A 20,775-nucleotide genomic window follows, 5' to 3' on the forward strand; every position below is an offset into this window, starting at 1 on the left:
AGCACTGACATCACAAAACGTGGATCCACTGTTGTAGTCATGGTGATGGTGTCTGGGCTGCTACTAGAGCATGATACATTTCCCTGACTCCACCCATGGGTTGTCCTTCAGCAGCTCAGCGTTCAGGAACGGGTCATCTGACATTTTCTCTTCTATCCATTTAACCAGTCTGCAAACGTGAGGAGAAATTGAAACAGGCAGGAGACGAATTCTTCTAAAGCTGAATTCTAGAGTAAGATTCTAGATGATATTTCTAGAGCTGTGTTGTCTATATTATCATGGCCTGACTTGAACTCTACATGGTTTGACTGGGATGTGGGATTTTCTAGTTAAACATCATCTCAAGTCTTCAGAAAAATTCTGTTATTGTTCCTGTAGTCAAATGTGAGTTTGAGTGACTCAAGTCACTGAATTTTGTCCTGTGGATAAGAATATTAAAGTACTATGGTCTAAATTAATCCATCACCACCTCCCCACCTGTACCCGTTCTTTCACCCTTTCACTCAGTAATTGAAGGCCCTTATTTACAGTATTGTGCAAAAGGTTTAGGCAGGTGTGGAATAAATGATGCAAGGTAAGAATACTTTGTTACGGTAAGATTGAAGTGTTAAGTTTGTCAACAAAATGCAAAGGGAATTAACAAAAGATCTAAATCAAATCTAGATTTTGTAAACACCCTTTGGCTTCAAAACAGCTTGGATCCACTTAATCTCAGTAATCTCTTACTGTTTCAGCACTTCACCGCGTTACACTATTAACACTTCCGTTAATACTTCTATGAACACTTTGATTAACACTTCTATTAACACCTCTTAACATTTGCACAGTACTGTATATATGCAAACACATATACTACACTACTTTAAATATATATTTATTTTAAATGCCCCTTTATTTTCAATACTGTGAAATCAACTTTGGTAACTTTCTCAATTTGAAATGTTTTAATACGTTATTTTAACCAATGGTGTGTTTTGCACTCACTCTGGGACGGATACGGAGCATTTTTCTCTTGCAATCTGCAGCTGCATTTTGCGACTGTCCACCTCTTTCCTCAGCTGAGACTCGTCCAACTCATCCATCTACAGATAGTCACCAAACACAGAGTATCACTACTGCAGTGTGATCATCATAAAGCAACACATACATACACTATATTGCCAAAAGTATTCGCTCACACATACAAATTATTGGAATCAGATATTCCTATCACTTCTATGGCCACAGGTGTATAAAATTAAGCACCTAGGCATGCAGACTGTTTTTACAAACGTTTGTGAAAGAATGGGTCACTCTCAGCAGCTCTGTGAATTCCAACATGGAACTGTGATCTATCCACTTGCGCAACAAATCCAGTCATGAAATCTCCTTGCTCCTAAATATTCCACAGTCAACTATCAGCTGTATTAGGGGAGACCGGGTATGGTTGTAACATGGGGAGAGTTGTAACATCATCAATTCCACTGATTACGGATAAGATAGGAGACATATATATAATTCCAGTGTTTACCCAATTCCTCCCTGATTCCACATGGTTAATGTCAAGGCTGTAAAAAGGCACATGCAGATTCCATAGAGAAAAGCTGATTTTGAGGTGAGAAAGTAAATTTCTGAATCAAGACTACAACCCCTTGCAAAAAGTATGGAATCACCAGTCTGGGATGAGCACTCATTCAGACATTTTATTCTGTAGAACAAACTTAGATCAAAAACATGATACGATAAGGTCATTCCAAAGTGCAACTTGCTGGCTTTCAGAAACACTAAAGGGGAAAAAAAACACCATTGTGGAAACAAAGTAAATGTTATTTTTATTGAGCAAGCACAGGGAAAAAAAGTGTGCCAATTTTTTGCAGTCAATCACTACAGACATCCAAATTTCATGTGGCCTTCAGATTAGCTCAAGAACAGTACACAGAGAACTTCATGGAATGGGTTTCCATGGTCGAGCAGCTGTATCCAAGTCATACATCACCAAGTACAATGCACAGTGTCGGATGCAGTGGTGTAAAGCACACCACCTCTGGACTCTAGAGCAGTAGAGGTGCGTTCTCTGGAGTGACGAATCGCGCTTCTCCATCCAACAATCTGATGGATGAGTCAGGGTTTAGCGGTTGCCAGGAGAATGGTACTTGACTGACTCCATTGTGCCAAGTGTAAAGTTTGGTGGAGGGGGGATTATGGTGTGGGGTTGTTTTTCAGGAGCTGGGCTTGACCCTTTAGTTCCAGTGAAAGGAACTCTGAATGCTTCAGCATACCAAGACATTTTGGACAATTGGCAGAGTCTGGTGTGGATGAACTTGTCTGGCCTGCACAGAATCCTAAATTCAACCCAACAGAACACCTTTGGGATGAAATAGAGCGGAGACTGAGAGCCAGGCCTTCTCGTCTTGTGACCTCACAAATGCACTTTTGGAAAAATGGTGGTCAAAAATCCCCATAAACACACTCCACTCCTAAACCTTGTGGACAGCCTTACCAGAAGAGTTGAACCTGTTCTAGCCGCAAAGGGTGGACCAATGTTATACTGAACCCTATGGATAGAAATGGGATGTCACTTAAGCTCATATGCGAGTCAAAGAATGTGAGCAAATACCTTTGGCAATATAGTGTATATGATATGTTTTCAAAGTATGAAGGAATCAAATTGGTTTGCTGGAAGAAAAACAAACATTGCAATCAAAATTCTTCCAGATGTTAAAGATTTCTGTCCACGCCCACCCTGGAAATATTTTTTATTAAAATAAATGTATAAGTATATAACCAAATTACCAAATTAATTGATGGGCCAAATACAAATACTTCAGACCCAAGTACTACAGTGCAATAAAGTCAATGTGTGTCCAATGTGGACATGCATGTTGTTTCTGTTAGTGAGAGATTGATTAATGTGAAAACATTCAAATGTAAATGTGTCATATTTGTTAACTATGACTATTCAATTATTTAATTGCAACATTTCAAACATCATCTTCATGGAAAGACCCATGAGACTCCCTCTCTGCATCAGAAGGAACATTTTTCTTGTGCATGTCACGGTCACAGCTCCGGACCCTTCCCTGTGGGCGTGCCGCTACGTTGTCTGCGTGTCCTTATGTCCATGTTTGTACTTCAGTGGGTGTGGGTTGTTTGTGAGCGTGTTCGTAGTCGCACCTGTGCCTTGTCTCGAGATCACGCGGATGTGTGTGAATCACCTATTTAATGTGCGTTTGCGCAATGTCTTGTGCTCGTCTTTGTCTAAAATTCCGTGTCAGCGTGAGTTTGTTTGTGTGCTTCTCGTGCTCCGCCCTGAGCTTGCACGTCTGAGTCTCATTAAAAGTTTGATGTTCACCGTTAAACATCAACGTTAAGGAGTTAAACGTTGTGGTGCCTGCCTCCTACACCAGTCGTTACAGTGCATAATTAAACAGCCATTAAAGCACAACACTGGCATATGCAGTATACTATATTTAGGTATACATATGAAGTATATTGCATTACTACAGTTGAAACTTAAATTAATGTTTGAAATGTTGCAATTAAATAATTGAAATCACAATTTGACAATCATAGTACATCATCAGACAACCTACATCTGGTCAGTCCTACAGATTATACAGATCAGACTGAGAATAGATTTACTGTAATATGACAGACACACATCTTTGGATTATAAAGTCAAGGAAAAGACAAAACAACCAGTGCTGATGTGACACACGTACCCAAAGTGATCAGAGGGATCCAAGTTGAAGTGCAAAGGATCAAAGAATCGTTTGTCTGACTGCTGCACTTTTGCAGAAGTGTCCAATGTTTGTGTTTCTTTAGTGAAGTCCAGGAGCGCGTGTGCTCAGATCACCTGCACCTGCTGCTCCACTAGTGGGATGGCCAGTTGGTTTAATACTCAAATTAAAGGGTGAAGGCCTTTGTGCTTTTTGAAGGAAAAGGGGTGTTGCCCCAATTTGACTCTGCATTTCCAATGTAAAATACATGCAAACACGAGTTCTCTCCAGTCTAACCTGAAAGCACTGTCTAGGTCACAGTGACAATGCAGTTTACATTAGAATCACTGGTTCAAAAACAAGCACTCAAATCAATAATCTGCTGGTTTAAGAATGTACCTAATATTTCCATATGGTGTGGAGGATATTGGAAAAGCTAGCAGTTGAGGGATACCGTCTTATTGCTATATCACAGATTTCCAGGAATAATTAGACAGTAAAAAGCTCAAATATTCATGTCAGCTCATGCATTACAAATTATATTAAAGTAACACCCTGGCATTTACTGCAAATATATCAATAATACGGTCATGCTTCGGAGGTGAAATGTGTGATATTTGTGAGTGGATATGAGCACCAAAATACGCAGCTCATCTGTGTTAAAGTTGTGAGTGCGAGTACGAATTGACGTAGCTCATCATTTTTTGTTGATAAAAAGTGTTAAATGTAGTTTCACTGGAGTGCGTATGTGTACGCTTCTTCCACTCCTTAGTCTTGTTTTTGTGTTTTATGTACGTTTGTGTTTTGTTCTAGTGTGCATTTGTCAACTGTTTTATGTAAATCCCCACAGCAGGGTTCCCCCTTAAAAACATTTTGGGGGAGTGCTAGTGGGGTCCATGGACATGTAATGTGGTCAGGGTTATGGGTATATATGTGTTTGTGTCAGTAGCGAACCATGACCATTAAACCTGGGCCTGCTCCCATATCCACCCCCGCCCCCCAACAAAAAATTAGTTTCCTCTCCTAATGAACTGCAATAAAGAAAAATTGAGACAACAGTACAGCTTTAAAAATGCAATAAACAATAATATTTGTACTAGATAACTTCTTAAGCAAAATAAGGTTCCAACAAAATAAGGTTCACAGCTCCGTGTTCCTCGGGAGCGGAATATGTAAACAACGCGCACGAGGGCATCAAAGGAATGAATCGAAACTAACTAGCGGTGGTACGCTAACGACAGCTAGCGTCGCCACAGCGGGCGGAAATTATCATACAGTTAAGCCCGCCCACTAAGAGGGAAGATATGATTGGTCAATTTTACTGTCATTTGAAACTGGTATTGCGCTGAATTATAACTGCCAGGCCCTCTGTAAACGAACAGCGGGCATCACAGTCCTGATAGGGGGAGACACAGGCTCACAGGCATCCACTTAACCCCTCACCTTCCAACACAGATTGAATAGACACGGTTGAATAATTTATTTGCTTATATTTTTGTAATTGTTTAGATGTCGATTGTCAAACTGTAAGTAGATAAAATAAAATTTTATAAGAATATTTAATAAAATAAGAATATTTTAGGCCCTCTGACGGTTCCCCACTGGGTTGTGTACACCCTGGCCAGGAGGTGTTTTTATCAGTTTTAAGCAAATGTTTTGGTTAAATCTGTTTTCCAGAATATCTGAAAACTAGTTAAAATAACAAATACGACTTTTTTTTCTGACATATAGAATGGTCAGGAAACTTCAGGAATGGTCAGGAAACTTCATCCCCCTTATTTACAATCATATGAAAATATTAGGACACCCCATTAAATAGTCAATTCTTTAAGAAATGTTCACATATCAATGTCAAATCTTGTTTTTGTTTATTTCTGGAAAAGAAAGTTCTTTAACTGCAATTAAACAACAAAAATTAACAAGGTTTTACTCATGAAACATTCTAGTTAAAACATCCTACCCTCTAATAACTAGTGTTGTCCCTTGGCTGAAATTACTTCAGTGAGATGCTTCTTGTAGTCATCTATCAATCTCTGACATCGATCTGAAGAAAGTTTGCCCCACTCAACGCAGAATTCTTTCAGCTGTGAGATGTTTGATGGGTTTCTTTCATGTACAATCCGTTTTAAGCCACTCCACAACATCTGAATGGGATTAAGATCTGGGTTTTGACTCTCCACATAGTTTTCACTCCACAACATCTGAATGGGATTAAGATCTGGGTTTTGACTCTCCACATAGTTTTCATCCAGTTCTTGGTGGATTTTCTGTACGTCTTCTGTTTTGGTGTCCAAATAATTACATTTTATACTCATCTGTCCAAAGAACATTATTCTAGTCATGGTCTTTGTCGGTGTTCTCTCTGTTGAACTTTAGTCTGGCCTTAATGTTTTTCTTAGAGATCCAATGTTTCCTCCTTGCATACCTCCCATGAAAATGTTACTTGTGTGTGTCTCTTTCTGATAGTTGAATCATGCACTTTCACATTGACAGTAGCAGATTCTAGTAGTAGCAGATCCAGAAGGTCCTGTGATGAAACTTTAGGATTTTTCATGACTTCTTTTAGTATCTTATGTTCTGCTCTGGGGCTAAACTTGCTTGGACAGCCAGACCTGCACATGGTTGAAGTGGTTTGAATGTCCTCTATGGTGTGATTTTTGTTTCAATAGTTCCACAAAAGCAAAAGTAAATCCAAGAGCAGAAAGTATATGTTATGAATGCAAAACAGAAAAAAATATATCAAAAGTATATTTTTTAAATATAATTGGTTATTTGAAACTTATTTTCGTTTGCATTTTGACAAGTTTTTGGTTCCATTGTTTTTGTTTTTTTGGATTTTCCCAGTAAGGTCTTTTGCTTCTGGAATCTCTCTTTGCTTCTGCTTCGGTTTTTGGTTCTGACTTTTGGAACACATTTCACGTGTGGGAGGGTCTTAGATGAAGGCGTTCCTCTGCAATCTCCATTGGTCACTGATTCCGGACTGACACAGAGCTCTGAGACCAAGCCACGCCCACCCCACCAGCTTCCCAGCGTTTTCAAACATGGCGGAACGGGGGTTCTGTTTCACAGTAGCATGTAAACTGAGTTTTACCATTAAAGTTTATACAAAGGTTTTAGTTAATTGCTAAATGGTCTGTAGATATTTCAAATGTACACTGTATAATAACTACATTAAGCATGGCGGTTAATATTTAGCACACTTCACCAGTGCGAGCTTTTTAAAATTTTAGTGAACTGGATGCAGTCATGAAAATCTGTCACCTTGCGGCGAAATTCGCCGTTTTGAAGTTTTCATATTTTGCGGTAAAACAAGCTATCTAAATAGGTAGATAGTTAACGGTAAAATAAGAAACAAGATTTTTTTTGTAGTTCTAAATGGTGAACCCTGGTATTTTTACACTCATTTTCGCCGCTATTGTTATTTATTGGTTCATTAAGATGTAATGGTTTTGACTGAGCCATCTGGAATGGCGAAAGCGGCCTCTCGCGTTTACGGATCTGGCTCCATACATTGACAAGACAGGTCAATATTTTTCAGCGCGATATTATCATGAGAGAAGACGACAGGGAAGAGCGTGTTTAAAGCTAGCCTTTAAATTATTTTTAATTTAATCGCTGCTGTAGCTTCTGTCACCGTTTTGCTACATTCACAATAGTAGCGACTAGTTACTTGCTCCTCCAGTAACGTTCGCTCGCGTCCCCGCGGGTCTAAAGTGAGAAGGAAACTAATCCGCACTCTGCGTTTCAATGGACTACTGTTCTTACTCCCACCCCTTCCAGTTAAAATTTTTTTTTTAATCTCCGAGTCAAACAGTGTCTGAATGTCATGTCTGACATGTATTATGTTTAGTATCGCTATGTCCAATGGTTCAATGAATATTGTTCACTTCTTAATAAAATATGGACAGCACAAGATGCATCTGATGTGTGTTTGTGTTTGGCATCTGCAGAACACTGAAAAACAGTGTGAGTGAACAAAGCTGGTTGTATATAGGGTGGCCACTTTTCAGTATTGCTTTAATTTAGGTATTTTTTACTATTATGTATTTTACTATATTTGTAAATTTACTATATATCCTACACCTGTCCCCATACCAGATATTGCAAATACTCATATTTCTTCCACACATCAATGTTCTCTCCATCCAGTTCATTAAAATTTTAAAAAGCTTGCGCTGGTGAGCATGCTTAATGTAGTTATTATGTACATTTGCAATATCTACAGACCATTTAGCAATTAACTAAAACCTTTGTATAAACTTTAATGGTAAAACTCAGTTTACATGCTACTGTGAAACAGAACCCCCGTTCCGCCATGTTTGAAAACGCTGGGAAGCTGGTGTGGTGGGCGTGGCTTGGTCCCAGAGGCGGTCTCAGAGCTCTGTGTCAGTCTGGAATCAGTGACCAATGGAGATTGCAGAGGAACGCCTTCATCTAAGACCCTCCCACACGTGAAATGTGTTCCAAAAGTCAGAAGCAAAAAACAAAGCAGAAGCAAAGAGAGATTCCAGAAGCAAAAGACCTTACTGGGAAAATCCAAAAAAACAAAAACAATGGAACCAAAAACTTGTCAAAATGCAAACAAAAATAAGTTTCAAATAACCAATTATATTAAAAAAATATACTTTTGATATATTTTTTTTCTGTTTTGCATTCATAACATATACTTTCTGCTCTTGGATTTACTTTTGCTTTTGTGGAACTATTGAAACAAAAATCACTCCATAGTCCTCCACCTGTAAACAATTTCCAGATGGTGGAATAGCTGTTATCAAATTATTTTGATATCTTTTTAAATCTCTTACCTGACTCATAAACAGCCACAATCTTCTTTCTGAGGGCATCAGACAGCTCTTTGGATCTCACCATAGTGCTCAGTCTCACCTCAACAGTCAGGAACATACCAAATCTAGTTTTCTGAGGTTTAAATAGGGCAAGCCTCATTTTAAATGCTGGTTATGATGTTCTGATCATGTGCACCAGATGTGATACACCTCTGTGTGATCTTTTAAGTGGAACAATATGGGGTGTCCCAATTTATTCCTCACCAGAAATTGCATTCTTTTAAAATTAAAATTTACAGAAAGTTGTAAAAAGGTCTTTGTTAATTTTTTTATTAAAAAATACTAAACGGTCTTCAGCATTTGACCACATGTTTTCATCAACATCACATCTGATGATTACACCTAACAAGACTTTTCAGTTTTGTATCCTGTTTTTTTCCCCTTGTGTGGCTTTTTTTGTGCATGTGTATTTTTTACACATATGGGACCATGGCTAATTATGTTTACAATTATGGTAATAATTTTTTGGGTTAGGCCACAATTTACAATCAGGGCTTAATTTCAGCTTAACTGTCTGCCTCGATCCGGTAACTTTCAAGCCTACTACCCTGATGTCGCTGTTTGCGTTCTGGAATCGTTTGATTTACAAATTAAGCACTGAGTAAAATATAACCATTACTGCAAAACTGTTACTGACTCCTTTTTTTGCCATATAGTACCTAACAGTAAATATCACTCATTGTGTAGACAGTATGTTGCCAAAAATGCACACATTTGAAAAAAAAAAGTCCAAATGAATTGGATTACAGTAAAAATGAACTGACTAAGAAAACAAAAGATGTTACTATAAAATGTCTGTTATTTGCCCGGAGAGAGTAAAATATTACATGTAATACTGTTTCTGTATTGCCATCAAATATTAGTTTTTTTACAGTGGTTGTGCAGTGATTGTGTGACGGGCAGGGTGAGCAACTCAAAAAGGAAGCGATCACGCCAAGTCTCAGGGAAAGAGGATGGTTTAATAGAAAGTGTGCAAACCAAAAACCCGTGCATTGTTCCAAATGAAGGAAATAATAACCAGCAGTCAACTGGTACAAAGACAAGACGTATATAGACGAACAAACGACCCTCAGGTGAGACGGATCACGGGTCCCGCCCACCTGAGGAACGAACATCACGTGACCAAAAACAGGACCGCTGCCGCTGTAACCGGGGGCGACCGGTAGGGAGCCCCCCCACAACGTGACAGACCCCCCCACCAAAGCCGCACTCCCCTCCGGATGTGCGGCTTACAGCGGCAGCACACAAAACACAACAAAGGGGCGGGAGGGCGGGGACAAGACAGGGACCCGTTCCCTGCCGTCCTGAGCTGAAACACAAAACACAAAACACATATGCTCCTCGTCACAGGACGCAGACCAGGCAGGGACCCGTTCCCTGCAGTCCTGGAGCTGAAACATAAAAACACATAAGTTAGCTCGCCTCCTGGGCGGGACCCTGGACCCTTAGGCCGCTTAAGCCCCACCGCTGTGTGCGGACCGGGAGCACATGGCCCAACAAACGTCATAGGTGTGGATGTGTGCAGGCCGCCACACTGGGGTGCGGCCACGGCTTCCACCAACACCTCCCGAACCTACCTCCTTGCTCGGAGCTGACCCCTGCCCTTTTCGCTAGGGGTCACCCCAGACTCCTGGGGAGTGAACCCCTCCCGGGGCCCCTCATCTCAAGGTGGACTCCTCCACCCAACCCAGGAGCGCCAGAGACCAGGGCCCTGGCAATCCGCATCAGGGACACACTGGTCACCCCGAGCTTGAAGGGGAGGGTCTCCGCCTGGAGACCCCACTAGGTCCGGGAGTGCCGCAGTCCACCTCCAGGAGCGACCTGCAACACATCACACACACACGCACACAGACAACACATAACACAAAACGCGCACTGCTCCGACCACTGACCCCCCTTTTACACAGGGGGGAAGGGACCCCTTCTTGGCCTGAGGAGACACCCTGTCCTTACACCCCAGGCGTCCTCCGCCTACAAAGGGGTACAGGGGCTCCTCTTTGCTCAGGGGTCCCTCCCAACCGGTCAGGTCTCCTGATGGAGCAGTGCCTTCTGAGCCACATGTCGTGGCTCAGGAACCCCATAGCTCCCCCCCAAAAACATATTTAGGGGGGGCCCCTCTGGGGAATAACAAAACAAAAAACACAGACACAACATTTAACATATACGCACCCAAGGTGCCCTGGCACGGGACCTCAAATGGACCCCTCCCCACACACAGTGAAGAGGGGTGCAAGAGAGGAATTACATAAAACAAAGCACGCTACACTCTAGGACAAAATGAACACGCAAAGACAGAACACAAACAAACGGACAGGACCCACCGATGCGCGCGCTCTGCGGAGCGTGACGCGCCTACTCCAGCTCTCTCTCTCTCTCACCGTTCTCCCACGGGATCCGCAGATCTTTGGAGAGAGAGAGAGCTATACGCGAGCGGCTTGCGCGTCACGCCCACAGCGACGCGTCTCTCGGGCGCAGTCGCTCACCCCCGTCACCGCGGGATATCGGGTGAGCGAGGCAAAAGGCACCGAGAGACCCTCGCGTCTAACGCGGTCTAGCGTGCGGCACGCACCGGTGGACCCGACTACATACACACACGAACACCACCAGCGAAACATACACCACGGCACACTCACACACTCGCTCACGTCCGCGTCGTTATTAAAACAAAACACTACAACGTACATACACACACACAGAGACGATAACGGACAACGGACGTGCGCAATGAGGCACCGGTAGTTTCGCTGGGCGAGAGCGGAGTCTACCGGTCCCCAGCTCTAGTCACCGCCGTGTGAATTACGGGTTTAAACACAAACAACATTTAAACACGGCGGGACGAGTGGGGACAGACTCAACACTCTCTCAGACAATACACGACAAACACACAGCACGTAGACAAACACTTACCACGAGACATGACCACGAACGAAGGAGAAAGCAAAGGAGACTGGCGGCTTCCGAAGGTGGCTGGTTATTCTGTGACGGGCAGGGTGAGCAACTCAAAAAGGAAGCGATCACGCCAAGTCTCAGGGAAAGAGGATGGTTTAATAGAAAGTGTGCAAACCAAAAACCCGTGCATTGTTCCAAATGAAGGAAATAATAACCAGCAGTCAACTGGTACAAAGACAAGACGTATATAGACGAACAAACGACCCTCAGGTGAGACGGATCACGGGTCCCGCCCACCTGAGGAACGAACATCACGTGACCAAAAACAGGACCGCTGCCGCTGTAACCGGGGGCGACCGGTAGGGAGCCCCCCCCCAACGTGACAGATTGACTATGTTCATCTCGAATAGAGAATATGTGCTAGTGTTTGAAAGAATTATTGGATACTGAACCAGGTTTGTTGTGTTTTAACAAAGTTGGTGTATAAAGAGAAAACTTTGTGTTGTGAAATGCAGAGTTGTTAGTTAAGAAAATGCGCTTTTGAACACGATATTAACTATTTGGCTATTTGTGTGAGGTAAATGTGTTGCTGTGTTTAGAGTGTAGACAATGTATCACAAGTATTGGGAAATGCATGTTAGCAGTCGTCAAAAACTGTAATATCTACATATACAGGTTTATATTCAGGCTTTCATAGGGTATCGTAATTTTTTCACGTGACTGTATTTTTTTCATACTCTGGAGAAAATAATCCGGGTCAGTGAGGCCGCATTTATTAACTACAATACTCTAGAATACAGAGATTTCTCCCAGTGTGTCATGGATCAGCCCCGGACCCCTCCTTGTAGGCGTGTCGCTACGTTGTCTGTGTGCTGTTATGTCCATGTTTGTAGTTCCGTGGGTGTGGGTCGTTTGTGAGCGTGTTTGTAGTCTCACCTGTGCCTTGTCTCGTGATCACTGGGGATGTGTTATTCACCTATTTAATGTGCGTTCGCGCAATGTCTCATGCTCGTCTTTATCTAAAGTTCTTGCCGGTGTGAGCCACGTATGAGAGTGCTTGCGCTATCCGCGCTGAACTTCACTGTTTCTTGTTAATTAAAAGTATATGTTTCACCACAAAATTCTTCATTGTGTCTGCCTCCTCCGACCATCACAGAAAGATGAGCCGACAAAATGCCAGGATACGTGTCCTGAGCAAAGAAGGGGATGAAGAAGGCCAAGGGCCATCATGCATCTTCCCCTGTGTATGCCCAGGTGAACGAGAGGGAAAGGAACGCTGAGGCGTTTTTTGAAGCCGCGTGGAGAGAAGGGTACTACTCTGTCCGTCCACTTGGCCCCCACCGAGTATTCTGGTGAGGAAGAGGAAGAGGTCAGCCCCCCTCCATCCGTTTACTCGGCCCCCACCAAGTATTACGGGAAGGAGGAAGAAGTCAGCCCCCCTCCATCTATTTACTCGGCACTCATCGAGTATTACGGTGAGGAGGAGGAGGAGGACGTCAGCCCCCCTCTGTTTGCTCTCCCCCTCAGGCCCGTTGACAGTCTTGCTGGGGCCCGGGACAAGAAAGTTTCATGTGCCCCCCACCCCCCCGCGCGCACGTCATTTGAATTTCCTCTGTAGCATACAATCCTTGTGTTAGGTCATATAGTATATAATATAGCCACACATCAAAACTGTTGACACATCTGACAGCTGACTAGTTTATACTTGACGCGTCGCGAGCGGCACGAGGGTTCGCGCGGCAAAAATGACATAATCGCTGTGGCACCGCCCGTGCGCGAGTAACTTCGAATTTTGTAACTTCGCGCGCGCCGCTCTTCAGCGCAATTAAAAAAGTCATGTTTGCCGGGTTCATACACCTTTATAAAGTGGAATTCAAGCACTTGTACGTCACTTTCAAGGTCCATTTCAATATTTCCCAGCACGTTAAACTTAATTAAGTTAAATATTTACACATATACTCGAAATGATTCGATATAATTCGCTTTTTTTAATCACATTATTTAATGGTGGTTTATTTTCAAAACGCCCAATCTTAACGTCTTCACGTTCTTTCATGTTTCGTCCTGGAATTACAAGAGGCTCGTATTTGTTAACGTAATACAAGAAAACTGTTCAGTCAGACAGATATTTGTTGTGAAACGAAATAGTTACAATTTCAAGCATAAGTACTTTAGCCTAAATTCCAGCACTTTTCAAACCTGGAACACAATGCAACTTTAAAATTCGTCAGGTAAATGTTTTTCCTTTCTTTTCTGCATTCCAGATTTCAGTTTTCTTTAACTATCCACCACTGTATTTCCCGCTGTTGGGCGGGTACCAGCCAGCTACAGTCATTGCTGGATCAAACCATTTTTCAGTGGGAGGCGGAGGTGTATGCAATTAATGGAAAATATGCAGATAGGTAAAAAATATATATATATTTTAGCCATTGAGCTTATTTTGAGTACAGAAGTTTATATTAATGAAAGATTTCAAGATTAATTCAAAATTATTGACTTTAAAAAAAAAATAAATTGCTGGGCTCTTTGATGCCCCTGGACAACAGACCCGGTTGTCCCCCCCTGTCGACGGGGCTGCTCCCCCCTCCGAGCACAACAGCGAGAGGAGGAAGCTAGTGCCTCTGTGTGCTCTGAGAAAACTGTACAATCAGACAGGGGGTGCCTGAAAGGAGAGGACGTTCCTCGTTCCCCCTCAGAGGGAAGCAGTTGAACTGCTCACACTACCCGACCTCAGAGGAACCCATGTCACTGGGTCGAGGCGTCTCTGAGGAGGAGGAGGAGATGGAGATGTCGAGGGACAAGGCAGCGCTGTTCCAGGGAGCGCGAGAGGGTATTGCCAGCGGCCCGACGTGCTGCAGAAAACAGCCAGCGAGCGACGAAGGGCAGGCCCTCCGGTAGCACCTAGAAGAGCGGCCGAAGCGCCTCGAACAAAGCAAGCGGGTGCATGTTCGGCGGGAGCACCAAGCAGCGCTGTGCGCTGGGAAACCATTCCCGAAGACCGGAGGGATTCCGTCGCCTGTTTCGCCTGCGACCCAAGGAGGGGTTGCGCCGCTGGTTGCGCTATGGCAAGCAGCGAGGGCGATCTCGTGGATGCCTGTGCCTGTGTGTGTGTCAATCCCAATGTTTCTCCCTAATCCCCTTTTCCCTTTTGTGCCTTTTGTGTTTCAGGTGCCCGTGTGTGTGTTTGTGAACGTGCCCATGTTGAAAGCATTTTCCCCTGTCTTCCCAGGGAGGGTGTTTTAGAGCAGTTCGTGGCCACCATCGGGGGAGACGGCTCTCGGGGGCTTGTGGTTCCGGTGGCTCCAGACCTGCCCGTCGTTGTAGGTTCAGAGCCTTCCAGCTACGCAGGACACTTACATGAAACATCTTTACTGTGAACAGCGTCCACATGTGTATCACTACAAATTAGACACATGGAATGAAAATCCTTTCAGAGTTCACACAACACAATCCAAAGATTTATTGTTTATAAAGAGGATCAGATAAACACAAATACATCATCACTCTTAAGAGAAGAGACTGAGGGTTTCAGCTGATGGTAATCAGGACACACCGTCTTAAACAGAAAATCAACACATTTTAGAATTATAATTATCAAACCTAACATTATAGAGGAGAGAGGGGGGGGGAGAAAGAACTGAAAGATACTAAGAAAATAAGTAAATGAACTCAAGAAATTTCAAGTGTTATAGACTGTCTGAAAGACCAACATATCATCAAACATGTTTGTGTGTGATAAAGAGACAGAAGGGCCAGCATGACAAAGAAAGAGAGAAAAATGTGTGTGTGTGTGTGTGTGTACGTGTGTGTGCGCGCGCGTGTGTACGAGAGAAGGGGAAAGTGTGTGTGTGTGTGTGTGTATAATGTGAAATTTCTGCTAAAATAAGTCTGCGCCACTAATCTGACGTCAGCACCGCAGCCCGCAAGGGATTATGGGATACTTGGGGCAGAAACGTTTGTGGACTACCACAAGTAGGAACTTCTCCCCGCTCATTTGAAGATAAACGAGTATTGTAATGAATTTATTTAAGATTGGGTCATTAATGAATCTCTAAATGGTTAAATATATGAATGTACGGGGTTAGGATTAAAAAGGCATTAATTTAAGATCGTATTTTAAGGTTTGTGATCAAAATACTTGATGCTAGTTTGTCTAACTTTAGCTGAGACATGATTAAAATAATAAATGATAATTGCAGGTGAGCGGTTATATGTGTGTTCTGTTTTTATCTTTTATGGTCACCAGTAAGAGACCAAGAGTTTGAATTATCCGTCGAGCGAGTGTGATCTCCGTTTATGCTCCCTGCGCTGGAGAAGTTGTGTTGTAAATTGTTATTTCTAACTGTTAGCTACGATCACCCCGATCATGGGACACTCGCGTAGAAAAGTTTGTGCACTGACACAAATTCTGCAACATGATTAAAAATAAAATGATTGTGGTCGCTACACTTAATGCAGTTTTACACAACGAGGACACAGCAGAGATCTGACGTCATGTGTGTGTATGTGTGTTAGGGCTGAACGATTAATTGCATTTGCGATAATCTCGCGATATTTTAAAACGCGATTCTCTAATCGCACAGGCTGCGATTTAAACTGGTCACGTGACTTGGGAGCGAGCCGAGCCAAGGACGAACGGAGCAAACCTGAGCAGGAGGCAGGGAGGTGGAGAAGTGAAGTTAACACAGCACACTTTAACTTGTTGCACAATGGCTTCAGGCTCGACAGAAGCTGACACAACTGAAAGTCTAATACCAAAGAGGGGCAGCACATCAGTTGTGTGAAATTACTTTGGCTTTAAAAAAGATGCTGCTCAACGTCAGGTACCCTGCAAAACGTGCCTTGCTACTGTTGCTACGACGCGAGGTAACACTACAAACCTTCAGCATTTAAAAAAACACCACAAAGCCTTGTATGATATTTGCAAGGGTAAAATGCCAACGACCAGTGCTGTATCTTCAAATACGTCAAGTACCAGCCGACAGGGAACACTAACCGAACCGTTTGAAAGTGTAACTCCTTATTGATAGTAACTCCTTGTTCATAGTGAAAGACATGATGCCCGTTAATATAGTGAACAAGCCCGGCTTCATGGCTTTGTTAAACACACTGGATATGCGCTACCAAATGCCCTCACGCACATATTTTAGCCAAGTTGCCAACTCTCACGCATTGAGCATCTTAGACTAAAAAGTTACTAGTTCGCTCTGGCGCCAACCACAGTCGATCAATCAATCGCGATATAATAATAATACTAAAATTTTGTCCATTTTACACCGCCCCGATAATGTTCGCCACACCCCACCCCCCCCCCCCCCCCCCCCCCCAACAAATTACGTTACGTGTTCCCCCCCACAACAACAGATTACGTTCGCCACCCAGTCCAGGTTCAAGTCTCACTTCAAGCGATCTTGAAAAGTTGGCAAACCTGTACCTGAGCTGTATAAAAAATGCAGAAACAGAGTTTCCTAAAAACAGTGGGAAAAAAATCGCATTTTAAATCGCAATCGCAATTTATAGATAAATTATTATAGTTTAGCCCTAATGTGTGTTGTGTAAGTCTGATCAGGTATGTGTGTGTTATGATGTTCACTGGATCAGTCGTCATGTCCAGTCGTGTGTGTGTAGAGTAGGGGTGACCTGCAAAAGTCACTGATTCGACTATTCGATTGGAGGACCCCTAGTCGACTATGAACGTCATAGTTGAATGTACCATTCTAACTGCATGGGGGTGCCCAAGGATGCAGCTAAGCATTAGTTGTTACATGAAATGTCTTTGTTTTCGTTATATATAGCCTTTTGTCAAATAAAATCATACTAATTTCTGTTAATAAATATTTTTAAATGATGTATGCGCATTAACAATAGGCATCTTCCTTACTACACATTAATAAATCACACCCTGCAGTTACACAATCCAAATGAGCGGAGCTGAACACGCTACAGAATACACGCAGCATCTGCCGAGATTATAACGGCTACTAAAAACTTTAAAAGTATTTTTACTTTGAAGAGGAAAAAAGTCCTGAAAAGGGAAAAGCTGACGAATCAGATTCGACTATGAAAATCCTTAGAGTATAGATTCTCTGCCCGCACCCGAACCCGAACTTGAACCGACCCGACCCGCGGGCCGGGTCGGTCCGGTATTTCCCGCCACTATCCTCGGGTCGGACCGGACCGGGCGTGATCGAGCTTTTTTTTTTTATCACTATTAGCTTAATTGGTAGAGGCAAAATTATGTAATAATTAGACGAAATATTATATCGACAATATTCTTAATGTATACAAAGTTCCACATGTCAAACTACGAAATTGCAAAAGGCAACGTGTCACGCGCAGTTTTCCTCCACAAGCGTAACACCGAGCCTGCCCTGCTGTGTTAAATTGGCTGGTGTGCAACATGGAGCCTGAACAAATAAAGAAAAAAATAAAAACAGGAGAATTAAAAGTAAGCAATTTTAAAGGAAAGTCGGAGGTATGGAAATATTTTAATCAAGTCGTGGGTAGTGACAATGTGTGTGTCGGCTTTGTGGAGTGCAGTAAGTGTGGCATGCTGCTAACTTACGTTATAGCAGGCAGCATATTTGGCCTAATTAATTTCCTAATTAATTTTTCAGGCAGGAGGCTATCAACTGGCAGGACGTAAACATGGGGTTGACCTGTTCAGTTTAATAATACATTTTTTATTTAATCCAATAATTACTTTGTTAATTCGTGTCGTCCTTGTTGCATTGTTCATCAAAATAACTTTTAAAAATTCTGTTCACTTATAACAACTCTAAAGTGTAGTTGACAACGGCAGCTATAACGGCCCACGTATTAAGGAATTGTCGGGTTTAAAGCGGTCTCGGGCTCATAATTACAGTTAATTTGTCGGGCCGGGCCGGGCTCGGACACAATGTGCACGGGCTCGGAAAGGGTCGGGTTTGATTTGTTAGGCCCGATCTAAGCTCTAAGTTGAATACACCCCTAGTGTAGAGGAGTGTTACCATGGAGACCCAGGTGTTCCTGCAGGACACAGGAGGTTATTCTAGTTCACACACACACACACACACTGACTGCCAAGGCTCAAACCCTGCATAAAGGGGCTGAGTGAATGTGGAGTTGAATGTGTATAAGTGTGTGAGTGTGTGTGTGAGAGAGGAGACGCTGTAGAAGGACAGAGTGCCGGCGGTCCAGTCCACATACACTCCTACTCTGTTGGAGGTGGAGGGGACAGAGATGTCAGTTCTCTTCTTATTGTGTCTGACAGAGTATCTGTTATTAGAGCAGCGCAAACGCCAGGACTTTATATTCCATCCAAACCTACAGTCATCACTGCCTCCTTTCCTGTTGATTCCTTTATATGTCACTGCTATAACAACATCATCTCCACTCCACTCAGCCTCCCAGTAACAGCGTCCACACACACTCTCTCTACACACACTCTCTCCACACACACTCTCTCCACACACACTCTCTCTACTCAACACCTGCTCATAGTAATCAAATCTGTCTGGATGATCAGGATACGACTGCCACTTCTCCACACACATCACCTTCCTGTTCCCCTCAGACAGAGAGAGTTCTCTGTGTGCTGTGTTTGGATCCAGTGTGAACTCACACACATCTGCACACAAGAACAGACATTAGAGGAGAGAACACACACAAATATTGTGTAGGAGCCATAATTGATGCTTTGCATGTATTTGTCTTATTGGTTTTTGTGAGTGTGCGCCCTCTATAGGTGATGGGCCCGACCCTATAAATTTCATGACTGTGATGCGTGACGGGAGAGGCAGACCAGCAATACCGTCATTGACCTCAGTTGGCTCAGTTGGTGTACTCCATCACGCTTGCTGTGTAGCCTGTTGCTCTTGGAGCCTCACAAACAACTCCGATATAGTTTGAGCTCGCCAATTAGTTGTTAATACTGTGTGTGAGAGAGTGTGTGTATGTATGTGTATATATATGTGTGTGTGTGCTGGTGTGTGTAGATTATATTGAAACAGTGAACTCACATTTTCTTAGTCCTGGTTTGATTCTGATCATCCCTGCATGATCCACCCTAAAACACACACACACACACACACACACACACACACACACACACACACAGAGTTAAAATTCCTACCTCTCTAATTCTAATTTTTTCATCTCTCTCTCTCCTTCTTTCCGTCTCTCCCTCTCTCATTCTCTTTCTCTCCTTCTCTCTCTGTCTCTCCCTTTCTCGTTGTCTCTTTCTCTCCCTCCTTCTCTTTCCTTCTCTCCCTTGTTCTTTCTCTTCCTCCCTTTTTCTCTCTCCCTCTCCATCTCTCCCTTTTCCCCTCCTCTCTTGCTCTATTTCCCTTTCTTTCCCTCCATCTTTCCCTTTCCCTACCTCTTTCCCTCCTTCTTTCTCCCCTTCACTACCTCTGTTCCTCTATCCCTCTCTTATTCTCCCTCCAACTTTCTCTTCTCTCTTTCTCCATCTTTCCCTCATTCTATCTCCTTACATATTCCTCTCCCTCCCTCTTTCTCTACCTTCTTCTCTCCCTCTCTCTATCTCTATTCCTCCTTCTCCATCTCTCCTTCTTTCATTTCTCTCCATCTCTCTCTCTCTCTCTCTCTCTCTCTCTCTCTCTCTTTCTCTCCCTTTCCCAACACCAGTTTACACACCATCAGAACCAGAAGTTTACACCAGCACCAGTTTACAGACCACCAGAACTGGTCCAGTGACACTGTCAGTACTGCCATCATCATGAGCCTCACACATCTGGAGGACGAGGACAGTTATGATCACTGTTCACTGATTACAGCTCAGCACTCAACACACTCACCTCAACCACACTGACTGACACACTCCTCACACACACACACACCCCAACCACACTGACTGAAACACTCCTCACACACACACCCCAACCACACTGACTGAAACACTCCTCACACACACACACCAACCACACTGACTAAGACACCTCCCTCTCTCACTCACACACACACACACACACACACACACACACACACACACACACACACACACACACACAGGTGAAACGACACAACTGTAAAGTTCCTCCATCACATGGTGGATCTCCCACAACACAAAGTCCTCACCCTGCTGTCCAGACAGCTTCTGTCTCTGTTTTAAAGAGTCCAGGCTCCTCCCCCTGATGACACACACCTGTCCGTCATGATGGGGAGCAGGAACCAACCAGTCAGGCAGGAGGACTGTAGCTCCGCCCTCTGGCCTACACAGCTCCACCCACTAACACTGTCACACTCACTGTAACACACTGCAGTACAGTTCACTATAACACTGACTCCCCAACTCACCCTAAAACCAAACACTAGACAACAAAAACACTACAAACATATCACTG

General features: G+C 43.3%; 3 protein-coding genes across 4 annotated transcripts in view; all 3 read right to left on the reverse strand.

The window, feature by feature from the left end:
* Window positions 1–20,775, reverse strand: part of LOC143492533 (uncharacterized) — a 695,466-nt gene that overhangs the window by 650,755 nt on the left and 23,936 nt on the right. The window lies entirely within an intron of this gene.
* On the reverse strand, window positions 31–19,446 carry LOC143492543 (guanine nucleotide-binding protein G(I)/G(S)/G(O) subunit gamma-13-like). Of its 2 annotated transcripts, none has more exons than XM_076990870.1 (3): window positions 19,432–19,446; window positions 985–1,082; window positions 31–169 (listed from the first exon to the last, which is right to left on the reverse strand). In XM_076990870.1, the coding sequence occupies exons 2-3, from the start codon at window positions 1,080–1,082 to the stop codon at window positions 64–66; spliced, it is 204 nt and encodes a 67-aa protein (XP_076846985.1). In that variant the 5' UTR covers window positions 19,432–19,446; the 3' UTR covers window positions 31–63. The 2 variants fall into 2 exon arrangements, with proteins under 2 accessions (XP_076846985.1, XP_076846984.1); XM_076990869.1 differs by lacking the exon at window positions 19,432–19,446 and adding an exon at window positions 3,702–3,998.
* LOC143492532 (stonustoxin subunit beta-like) lies at window positions 14,910–19,462 on the reverse strand. Its single transcript, XM_076990859.1, has 4 exons — window positions 19,432–19,462; window positions 18,902–19,040; window positions 18,487–18,856; window positions 14,910–14,987 (listed from the first exon to the last, which is right to left on the reverse strand). The coding sequence occupies exons 1-4, from the start codon at window positions 19,460–19,462 to the stop codon at window positions 14,910–14,912; spliced, it is 618 nt and encodes a 205-aa protein (XP_076846974.1).

Source organism: Brachyhypopomus gauderio, unplaced genomic scaffold (genome assembly GCF_052324685.1).
Source record: "Brachyhypopomus gauderio isolate BG-103 unplaced genomic scaffold, BGAUD_0.2 sc78, whole genome shotgun sequence".
In the NCBI taxonomy this organism is placed as follows: Eukaryota; Metazoa; Chordata; class Actinopteri; order Gymnotiformes; family Hypopomidae; genus Brachyhypopomus; species Brachyhypopomus gauderio.

Excerpts from the sequence above, each read along its gene's own strand:
- LOC143492532 (XM_076990859.1), bottom strand. The coding sequence starts at position 19,462 with ATGATCAGAATCAAACCAGGACTAAGAAAAT. Across the intron at positions 18,857-18,901 it reads TTTGATTACTATGAGCAGGT|TGTGTGTAGAGAGAGTGTGT; the intron begins GTTGAGTAGAGA and ends GTGTGGAGAGAG. Across the intron at positions 14,988-18,486 it reads GGTTTGAGCCTTGGCAGTCA|ACGGTGTGTCCTGATTACCA; the intron begins GTGTGTGTGTGT and ends TTTCTGTTTAAG.
- LOC143492543 (XM_076990870.1), bottom strand. The coding sequence starts at position 1,082 with ATGGATGAGTTGGACGAGTCTCAGCTGAGGAAAGAGGTGGACAGTCGC. Across the intron at positions 170-984 it reads TGCTCCGTATCCGTCCCAGA|ACTGGTTAAATGGATAGAAG; the intron begins GTGAGTGCAAAA and ends TCACGTTTGCAG.